This window comes from Ailuropoda melanoleuca, unplaced genomic scaffold (genome assembly GCF_002007445.2).
Source record: "Ailuropoda melanoleuca isolate Jingjing unplaced genomic scaffold, ASM200744v2 unplaced-scaffold9003, whole genome shotgun sequence".
Classification (NCBI taxonomy): Eukaryota; Metazoa; Chordata; class Mammalia; order Carnivora; family Ursidae; genus Ailuropoda; species Ailuropoda melanoleuca.
The window spans coordinates 1-11561 of record NW_023254441.1 but is presented as its reverse complement, the minus strand read 5'-3'; the positions used below and the strand labels follow the sequence as shown (position 1 = coordinate 11561).

At 38.7% G+C, this 11561-nt stretch overlaps 1 protein-coding gene across 1 annotated transcript; it reads left to right on the top strand.

Annotated features, from left to right (window-relative positions):
* The first annotated feature begins 31 nt into the window (after positions 1–31).
* Positions 32–11546, top strand: LOC117800911 (cytoplasmic polyadenylation element-binding protein 2-like). The gene is made up of 2 exons (XM_034653453.1): positions 32–1499; positions 10830–11546. Exons 1-2 carry the CDS (start codon positions 1427–1429, stop codon positions 11093–11095), a joined length of 339 nt encoding a protein of 112 aa, XP_034509344.1. The 5' UTR covers positions 32–1426; the 3' UTR covers positions 11096–11546.
* Positions 11547–11561: the final 15 nt, after the last annotated feature.

Sequence of the window (11561 nt, the reverse complement as noted above, 5' to 3'; positions counted from 1 at the left end):
TTTTTTTTTTTCACATGATAAAGGTGGAGCAGATGCTTAAATGTTAGCAGAATTACAAACAGGTCTATGTTTTTAGGGTCTAGGGAAGAAATGGAGATTTTATTGCTTCTCACTAACTGGTGAAGGCAACAGTGTTATAAATGGCAAAAAGTTATGTGGGGGGTGGTGAACTTTGTAGCATTCATAAGGAATGTGTGGACTGGCCAGTTCAAGAGTTGATTTAAGATGCTTTGAAACTGTAATTGACAGATTTACTACCTTTCAAATGAGAGTGCTTCTAGATATAAGTCAAGTCACATAAAAAATCATCTTATGAGTTTTTTTTGCATTAAGTGTTGACAGTTGGGCAATGGGGAAAATGAAGAATTGTGTTGATACTAAGGAAATGAAAATTCATCTGTTTTGTTTCCTGTCCTGTTGGTGAGACTGGGAAAGGAGAAGCGTGTTCCCTAAAGATAGAGGCTGGTTTCTCTGCTTCTACACCTAGCTCATTTCCCAGCGCACCTGGCTGGCTGAGTGACTGGTTGATTCTCAGGCAGTACTGACGCTCCCCTTTTGGTATGGGAGGGGTTTTTTGTGGTTTTGTTTTAAGCTATTCTTTGATGATTGAGTTATGGATTGAAAGGAATATGTTTAAAGGTTATGATTCTGATGAAATACCTTATTTTTTGTAGGTAGGAAGTCAGAGTACCAGTGAAGAGATATTACCAAATAGAAAGAAGTATGTCCATAAAGATTTCTTTTTCTACTCTTTGAAAAGTAACTTCAATTTCTAGGCTCACCTTTGTTTAACCAAACTTGTTTAGGAAAATCAGATAAATCAAAAATAGATAACACTATGTGCTTCAGTATTTGATATTGCTGGTAATTCCATGCTAACCTGATGAGTGTCGATCTGTGTTAAACCATATTTCTGAAAGATAAATGTTTCAATTTTAAGGGTTGATAAAAATTTAAAAGCCAGACGTATAGATAATTTTTAGAAAATATTCCTAATGTTCCTGTTCCCTTTCTTCAAGTGAGCTCTTAAAAAGCTAATTGCTGAACTGTAACAGGTTATAAACAGTCTATCATGTGTTAAAGTGGATCTGATTCAAAACCCCAAGTCTGTCTCTGAAAAACTTCCTTTTTTCAAAACCACAGGTGGTTTCTGAAGGTTTCATAGTATATGGCTTTTAGAGTGTTGAGTAGAGTACCTGTAAGTAGATTCCCCAAGTTCTGTTGAAAGGCACCTAATGCAGATAACATAAATTAATAACTGGGATTCTGTTTGGGTTATGTATGTTGTAAAATGCACAAATCAGTGGGTTTGTCTTTAGTCACCTTATTCTCATTTGGGGTTGATGGAAATGAAGTAAGGACCAAGTAAACGACTTTTTTTCAGGTGCAAATTCGACCATGGAACCTAAGTGACAGTGACTTTGTAATGGATGGTTCTCAGCCTTTGGACCCCAGAAAAACTATCTTTGTTGGGGGAGTTCCACGACCCCTTCGAGCTGGTGAGTGGAAATAGTAACACCGCAACAAACAAAACCACCAACAACAAAATCCCCAATGTAGTTAGTCTTCAATATTTTCTAGATTTCTGCTCAGCTTTACACAGTCTCCAAAAAGAAGTTTCACTGAGCTAACTCTTTCAGGATTAAACATTTTCTCCCCAAATGCTTTATTTTCTTATGGTACAAGAGTCAATTTCATTAAACTGTTATTTTGAAAGGATGAATTCCATTTAGTGCTCTCAACCACACGTTTTAAAAATAATAACAATACATTTGGCATTGTGCATTCTCGTGCTAGTCAGCATTGTTCTGTGTGACAGAAAAAGAAGTCACCCCATCAGAAATCTGTCCAGCGCAGCTGTGTACCCCTCAGTGACAAGCCAAACCACTGCTTAGGAATTGTGTCGCTGGGAATCAAACTGAACTCTTCCCAAGTGAAACAGATTCCTGTTATATGGCACTTTGAAAAATGACTAACGTATTTGAGCATCTTTATTACGACTTTTTAAAAGCTTCCCTGTTTTTTTTTCTTTTTTAAGTTCCTTTCCAATGATGAAATAATTGTGGGCTGAGATTGGGCAGAATCATAATTGACTGGGGCATTTGATGTGATGCTGAGCCGATGATTTCAATATTTAAATCCAAAGATAAATCTGATCAGTTGCGGATCAGTGTTCTACCAGTAGAATACAATAGAATTATTTGTAAGAACGAAGTTTTTAAAGTGCTTAAAATAACTGAGTTTATTTTCAAAAGTAAGATGAAAAATAAGGTTACTTTTGTCCTGTAGTTGCAAAAGTGCAGTGTTCTCTCTGTTATTTGTAAGCAAGCAGACTTAGTTTTACCTTAAAAAGAAAAGAAAAAGCAGAGACCATTGAAATCAAGTAGTGAAAAAAAATTATAAAAGAATTATAAAAAAGAATTACAGCTATTTGTCTCTACTTTGATGACTTCTTAGTTCTGAATGTTCGTCCACATTTCTAATGTACTTATTCAAATCTCAACTTCAGTATACTCCTAAAAGTAACTGTAGGCCCGTCTAAAGATATATTCATAATTCCATTTTGAAAGGACTTTAAAACACATTAATTGTGATTATGAAGTTTGTAATTTTACAGTTTTTCAGAAAATCAAACATCGTTAGGTCTTGTTCTCACTCTAACAGAAAACTGTGCCAAGAGGAAGAAAGCCAAGCAGCAGAGATGCCTCCCTTTTATCCTCTGTCAGAGAATAGAGTCTAGGAAGGCCTAACTCAAACGTGAACAGCATTATGAGATGAGGGCAAATGTAGCCCTTTGTTTCTAAACTGCTTGTGCTTTAAAAAAAAAAAAAGTGCGGGTGGGGGCATGGATATTCCTGTCTTTTTCTAACTGGTGGTATGTTTGGGATGAGGGAGAAGAATCCCCTTTGATAGTCTTAATTGCATATGTATTCTAAAAGAATGAAAATTCATTACTAGCATTCTAGTTATTCTTTTTTTGCAGCGAACTACAAGCACAAAGTGGTTTTCATATTCTAGTCCCTCTCCTTTTTTTCTAGATGGGGATCTGAAAAAAAAAAATTCTGAAAGAAAAAGTCTCACAGTTATAAAAATAACAGAACTGGCTTTAACTGTTTATGTCTGTTTTTAAGTCACAGACACAAAAGTTTACAAACTAAATTCCCTTTTTATTTATTATTATTCACCCTTTTTACTATTATTCACAAGATGCTGCAAGTCCTAGGATTAGACAAGAATTATATTTAGGATTAGACAAGAATTATATTTAGTTGTCTAGTCAGAAATGGGATTTTGCATTCCCTATCTAGAGAGTATACCTTTTATAAGTCTCGACGTTCTCTCTCTTTTTTTTAAAGCTAAGCTAAAGCTTTTTGTTTTAAAATGGTTTTGTTTTACATGTGTGTGGATAGTAATCTACATTCACTTGGTCTAGTGAAAATGTTCCCCCATCCACACCTCCTGTAAGTGTAGCTAGTTTCTAGATGGCTAAGCAATCCATGTTGGCATCTTAGCATTTTACCCTATACAGGCCCTTCAGGTTGGAATCCATGTAATCTAAACAAAAAGAATTAACATCTGCAGCTTTTATCCACGTGCATAGAATTGGGTTTCTTTGCAACACACTGAGCTTTGTGGACTGGTGTGTGCCTTGGAATAGAAGACTGTTTTTTACAGGAATTCATTTTGACTCTTCTAGGTAGTCTTGAATTGAATACAATGCAGTTCACTTGAACAATAAACATTTATTGAGCATCCCCGTGTTACTGGCACAGAGCAAGTTCATGTCCATGCCAAACTGAATGAACATCCCACTGTCGTGTTAAACAGGTCATCAACTACAGAGTCAGAGATTTCAGAAGCAACGAAAACAAGAAATGTATTAATAGAAATGCTAACTCAGAAGTACTTGGATACTAAATTATATTCTTCAACACAGTGATTCTCAGATTTGGTTTTTAAATACTTCAGGGCATTTTTTATTACTTCTAGAGGGTATTGTGGTTATGGAATTCTGAGAAGTCTTTCAGATACTGTATATAGGGTGATCCTGGACTAGACATAGTTCAATAGTACTCAACAGGTGAGATTTTTAGGTGTCCAGATTGATTTTCACCTCACTGTAGGCCAAAAATTGTCCTTTAACATGTTAACAGTGACTAAAATGTTATCACTCAAGAATTATTCCTTTGAATCTTGTGAGGCTTTTTCTTTTTGATATCTTCCCATTGTAGACAGGGAGTATAATCACTAATAAATTATTCTACCAAACAGAAACACACAAACCCTTCTAAAGAAACAAGGCAACCTGTTTTAAGCAGTATTGCCCTGGCTGAATTTAAGTTGGTGCTTCCAGTCTTTTTGACAAACCTTCCTTTTTAAAATTCAGGTTGGGGGAAAAAAAGTCATAGGCCTAAAAAAATTAACCTGAAAATGGGAAAATATCAATGGAAAATCTAGATGTTTACCCAAAGTTAGATTGCCTGATTATTGGTTGCTCTAGGTTAAATAATACACATTCCTGTTGTCTCTTGTCCATCCCTTCTATCGCTGGTCAGTGACAGTGGCAAGTCAAGGATGGTTTGCCTTGAGTCTCTCGGTGTTTCTCGGGTCTTGTTCTCCTTCTACTCCCCACCTCTTCCCACCACCATCCTAGGAAATACTCTAGGTAGACTCACCATGCCATCATGTGGCTAAAGTTTACATATTCTTCAGAGAGTCAGTACCAGAAAAGGGGTATTCTGTCTGGTTCTCTACTTGCTACCACCTGCAAGTACAACAGCATGTCGCCACTCTTTATTCAAGTAATGTAAACAGCATGTCTTCCTGAATCTCAATATGGAAATAGCCCTGTTGTATTTCCCTGTGGGATTAGGACCTCTCTAGAATGTATCTCTTTGCTCTGAGAGGAAATGAATGCCAGGCTTGGGGATTATAAAGAGGCCACCGGGAAAAGGTGGAGAATGAAGCGTCTGGTCCCTGTATGCTCCCCCAGGTTATAAACATGAGTGTTCTGACCCCAGCTTAGACTCTGACCCCAAGAGGCTTAGATATCTAATCTGAGGACTGCCTCAGTGATCAAGCTTTGGGTTCCATCCACTTCCAGCTTTAATCATGCTTGGAAAAGCCTCAGACTTCCTCTTTAATTAGGGACACGTGAGCTGTTCTGCTTCATGACTTCCTTCTGACAGTTTATCAACCAGGTCCTGCAGAACAGATCAGTTCTGAGAGATACTCATCTGAGTCCCTGGAGCCTACATTTGCTTGTCATCTTTGGATCTCCTGCCTTTCCTATTGCTCTGATAATTCTTTCCTGTCTGTTTTTCCCCTACTAATATTCTGTGATAGATCCTGAAATTTCCTTCTCTGCCTTTTTTCCCTCCACTGACTATTATGAGGATGGCTTTTCTGGGAGGAAAACAAAACAATAAAAAAAAAAACTTTTGAGGTAAATATTCAGTGACATACGGTGTACATTTAGAGAACATCCTGAATTTTTCTTAGAGCATTTATTTCAGATATTCTGGGGCGCCCGGGTGGCTCAGTTGGTTAAGTGACTGCCTTGGGCTCAGGTCATGATCCTGGAGTTCCAGGTTTGAGTTCTGCGTTGGTCTCCCTGCTCAGCCAGGAGTCTGCTTCTCTCTCTGACCCTCCCCCTCTCATGCTCTCTCTCTCTCTCATTCTCTCTCTCTCTCAAATAAATAAATAAAATCTTCAAAAAAATAATATTTCAGATATTCTGTGCAAACATTCTGGTAGTTCATAAGTGTTAGTAATCACATCCTGATTTGTGATTTAGGAAATAGGAGTATCGCAACCATATCCTTTTTTTGTTGTTGTTCTATAAGGTGGTAGCAGGCAGAAATCATACCAGTTTTCTCAGTAGTAGAAGTTTTCTCTTCACCAAGTCCCAAGTTCAGTATGAGTTGTCCCAGATAAACTCCAGATTTGGCACACTGACTTGATTAACTGGATCGCTTTTAGGGTTAAGGATTTTTTAATGCTAGTACGTGCTTGTGTTCTTTCTCAACCTGAAAAGCTAACACTCACCCACAACTGATATCAAACTTTGCCATGTCATTGGCAGGTTGAGTAACTTTAGCATAAAGCCAAAGTAAGACTGGGACGAATTGGTGCTTATGGAGCAGAAACCAGGCCAAGTTAATATTAAGCAAAGATTTATGAGTAGAGAGAAAAGCACCCCCTGGGCAAAACTAAACATTTGAGCACCACTCTGTGCTGAGCCGTGTGTTCAGAGCTCTCATGTATGTTTAATCGTCATGATAACCTTATGAGATTGTAAGTGGTAGACTTTTCATTTTAGTGATAAGCAGAGTTCAAAGGGGGTGATTGGCCAAGGCCACAATAAGTAAAAATGCCAAGATTGAAACTCAGATTTCCAGACTTCAAGTATGGATATTCTTTGCACAGAAGGAAGCTTCTTTATCAAGCTGAGATCTGAGATGTTGTCTCAGTAACAGTATTAACAGTCAACTTGGTACCAATCTGATTTAATCAAGTTAAACACTTAATCTCTCTGGCTTAGTTTGTTGTTCATACCACTTATTTGAAAATATTCTTAACTTCCCAGTATTTGGTGCAGAACGGAAGTTTATGAGCACATTTCCTCTACTTAAGGTGTGTGAACTGCCTTGTGAACAAATTTGGCAATTGTGGAAAACCTAGACAGTCCAGCTTCTAGTTGAATTGTGCTTCCTTTCCGAAGTCCAGACCTCTTCGTCCTCCTGAGGCGCCTTATACTTTCCTGTCTGCTTTGTTCTTATCTCCAAAGGGAAGAAAATGTGGTTTCTAGATTCACAATTTGAAATCTGGAAAGATGAATGTGTTGATATTTCCCTTGGGAGTTCTCATTCCTGCTCTACCCCATTTGGTTCTCAGAGTGTCTCAGATTTAGACACTGCCTATGGCTGCCTTTGAAATACAATTAGATGATAGGAACAGAATCCCAGTGTAGTACCCAGTGTAGTCATCATGATTTTCTCTCTGGTGAGCTAAAGTCCCTTTCAGATCTCTGTGAAGATTCAGAAGCAAATCCAAGGAACCATAATTGGGGTTTAGATTCAATTTCAGAGGCATAGTCCCCACAACCCAGAGGAATTTATAGATTTCTGTATGCTACACAGAACTGCAGTAGTCTTGTTTCCCTCTCCAGCTGTGGCACAGGGAAGCTCATCATAAGAGCCAGTATGTAGATTACAGTCGTAGTAGTGTTGCTGTTCCCATTCATGAGAAGACTTCAGTTGTCTGAGGAGCACAGAGCATCTCATCCAAAGTACAAGATGCCATTGGCTACCAGACCTGCTCATTTCCACCCCTGTGGTGACCAGACAGATCCTGTGAACACTGTCTGGATAGGAAGGAAAAAATACAAAGTGGTCTGAAAACTCCTGACCTCCACATGGCCTCTGGCTATGCCTGCTGTCACTTCCAGCTGTCTGAATTCCAGCCTCCACCTGCATGCCCTGCTCCTGGGAGCTGCACTGTCCCCATCTTCTACAGAGGATAGTTTAGAATGAGGATTCACTGTCAGAGGCTTAGTAAAGGTAGTTTGACTACGTTTTCTGAATAAGACACATCCTTGATCAAAGGCTCACATTTCATGAGGAGGGTTGAGATCACAAGATATACATAAGTCCATGAAGGTTTTAGTTTACTTCTGCCAGATCCTTACTGCCTTTCTTCTGTTTTTCTCTCCTTCTCCCAAGTAGTCAAAGTGGGTAGCCCTCCTCATGGCTCAGTTTCACCCACATCAGAGGAAGGGAATCTATATGGGACTTTCCTGTATTAACTGGTGATATTCACTTTAAAGAATCCTTTAAAACCTAGTCTCTAAAACTGGTTGTTCATTTTGACATCTGTAGGTGAAGTTTTATGTTCTATATACAAAAGTGTTTCAGATTAGAAATTTTTAGGACTTAAGGAAGGCTTATTCTGTGTTTCTGTTATTCATCTATGTTGTGGATGAATTAAATTAGTCTCTTTCTCTTTTTTTTTTAATGCTGTTTTTACCAAGCATGGCTACTTTTCTCAATAATTAGAAACTCTGTTTAGTACTTAAATAACACCACTCTCGTGTTAGAGCTCAGCGTGAGGCTAGCCTGCAGGAAGTGTGCTTTTAGTGAAGATTTGCTGATTGAATAAAGGACCAAATATAAACAGCAGTTGTTTGACTATTATTTACTTTTCTTCAAGGGTGATCACAGTATTAGACCTTCTGTAGTTAAAACGTGGATTAGGGTAGAAAGAGAGATGGGAAATCTTCATACTCTTTCCCAAAACAACTCTTTAGCCACCTTGGTTTCCTCTAGCTTCTCAACAAATTGCTCTTCACACGAGTGAGATTTCATTAGCTTAAATGTCTGCAGACTTTTTGGTGGCCAGGAAAATGATTGTATATAAGCTTATAAGTGGAAATGATTTATTTATAATTTGCTTTCATAAAAGCATAAATGAGTGAGGGTTTGCTTCCTATCAAAAGTACTTAACTGCCAGCAACATCAGTCATGACCTAATCTTTGGCATGTGAAGATGATTTTCTAATAGCCAGATCCACGAAGTAATAGAGGGTTTGTGCTATGGAAGGCACCTTCTCTGACATCCAAGGATCCCTAAAATTCCTTTGGAGACCACTGTGCTGTAGAAGAACCTGGGGTTTGAGTAACTTTGTGGTTAACTCTCCTCCTTAACTGGAGCTTCAAGCTTGCAGGTGATATACCTTCTTTCTAAATCAGATGCAATCCTGAGTCCTTTCTAGGTGTGGAAGACAAGTGCCATTCAGCTCCTTGCCAGCATTCTTCTCCTGGCTGTTCACCAGGCTGGTGGAGTGTTTACTGTCTTATTCCAGTCCATGAGAACCTTGGTCTTTGGAAACTTGTGTTTAATTTCCAGTTCCTGAGGTTGCTTGTTTTAGTAAGTCCATTGACTAATAAGGGAAATTCATTAATGACTACATTTAATTATTTCTACCTTCAATGTGTTGGTCTCTGCTACTGGAATACTATTAGTCATGGGAGGAAGTCCTCAAGCCATCGGAAGTTGTTGGGTTGAAGTATGAGGACTCACTGAACTCTGATATTCAGGGTATGTGCGTGACTCTTATTGCATAATTTGAATGAATGTGATTCCTGGATCCTGCCCCAAGACTGCAATCAGAGTCCACTTGGGCTGTAATCAGCAATGTTCTTTGGTTGATATGACTCAGAAATTCTGATCATAATGGGATAATTGGGATAGCTTTCTGCTGTTCTGTCTTCAGTAGTACCTATTGTAGGGCTCAGTTATTGCCAGCTTATTTTCTTACCTTCTGAACATTCCAGAATCTGTTGGTTGCAGATCATTCTTCTTCTTAAAAACAGGCACTTAGAAAATAGCCACCAATATTAGGCCGTCTGGTATGGAGAGAAATTTTGGAGAAGTTACGTAGAAAGACTTCCTTTCTGTCATAGCAACACAGCTTTTCTTACCGGTTCCGCAGCTTCCTACTGCAGAAACCAGTACTATTTGGCTTTCCTTCTGTTCGTAGAAATCTGGTGGGGTTCCTACACCATTCAACCCTTCAACTCTTGTATCTGCTACAAAATTCCTCCTCTACCCCACTGGCTTGTGCTGCTTTCCTTCTCCCCAAATACTCATTCCCACGGAGATCTGTTGTGTGATGTGACGGTCTTTGCACACTGGCTGTGACCCAGGTCATCCTCCACCTACCCTCTTCTCCTTTCTAAATACCATATGTAAGTGTTTGAGGGAAATGGGTTCTTGGGTCATTCCCCAGGGGTAGGGCTAAGTCTTCTGGACTTAAGTCATATGAGTAGCCTGAAAGAAATGGTCATACGTGGAGGAAGTGACATCCAGTATCGAGTAAACAATTACCTTCAGGCAATTTGGATCCAGGTAAGTAACTGCTCCATGTCTCTCCTTGACACCTTTATGGTGAGGATAATTCTAGGATATCAGACCTTTGGAATGTTCCAATTTCCAAATGCCTTCTGTATAGGTGTTTTGTAAATATACCAATATAAAGGTCTATGTAGAAGAAATGTGGCAAGGAGCGCAGACCAGACCTCTGGATTTATAGCAGAGTACAGGATGGATATGTTTTTACTGCCTTCATAGCAGCTTAGTGTTTCCTGGTACATTGTAAGTGCTCAATAAATGTTCATTGCTGTTATTATCATTACTAGTATTATTATTTAGAATTCAGTGTGAGAGGCTAGTATGGAGATTTCTCAGTTGGGATAGAATATACTAAAAAAAATACATATTTTTCATTGTAGAGATTTATCTTAAGGTTATAAATATATTGCCTCTAGTTAAAATGAGCAGTTAATTCTTTCTATAGCTTAATCTTAATATAGCAGTGTGACTGTAGTAATTGCTTTTTGTCTTAGAGGTCAGTAAATAGGGCTATTTATAATTAACTTGTTAGGGCATTGTTTGAAATGCTTTGCCTCCTCAGAGCCCACTCCAGTGGACTAAACAGTTAGAAATTAGAAAAGGAAGATTGCTGATAGATCCTTTTATACTGTTGCTAAAGTTCCGATTATGTAAGTTTGTGTGTGTACTGTGTAAATTCTAATTTTTTTCATTTAATTTTTAAATATGAGGAGCTCCCCTACTTGAGTTGTAAGACTGATGTGGACACTCTTCATGATACCTAACATGGGTTTTCCTTTTCTTAATTATACTGCATGATCTTTAAATAGTTCTTCCTTCTCCTGGGCAAAAGTACCCATTTATACCGAAACATTTATACCGAATTGTGTTTATTTTCTTCTAAACATTTATACCGAATTGTGTTTATTTTCTTGCAGTTGAATTGGCAATGATCATGGACCGTTTGTACGGTGGTGTCTGCTATGCTGGCATCGATACGGACCCAGAGCTGAAGTACCCCAAAGGTGCTGGCCGTGTGGCGTTCTCCAATCAGCAGAGTTACATTGCAGCCATCAGTGCTCGCTTTGTGCAGCTCCAACACAACGACATTGACAAACGGGTGAGCAACCACTCGGGGTATGATTGCTATGGGAAAGAAATGAAGTTTATTTTCTGGGCCCCCAGGGAGAAAAGCACCTCATGATCATAAGTGAGCAGCTCTACCTTACATGGTATCAGTCCCTGAGTCCCTCTAGACTGCCTGAAAAAAAGAGTACCCACGGTATTTCAGGCGTTAATGAACCTTCTGCCTCACCCATCCCCAGGGTGATATTACACTTATGGAAATAACCCTGCAGAATTTAGCATACCCGACTGGTGCTGTTTAAAAGATGATGCCAACAGCACATTAACAAAGGTTGCAAGCTGGTGACCTGTTTGACCCATATGGTGCTCTTAAAACAAGTAAGTTTGGACTCACATTTAATGTTAATGTTCATGAGTATACATAAAATTTTGAACTTCTGATTTCTCTTAAAATTGCAAGATCGCACATGATTGCAATCATTGGAGCCAAATAACTGCTGTCTGTTTCAGTTCCCTCCAATTCCCTGTAGTCCTCCAGTTCCCTTTCGTCCCATTCTTTAAAAACACGCACACACACACACACA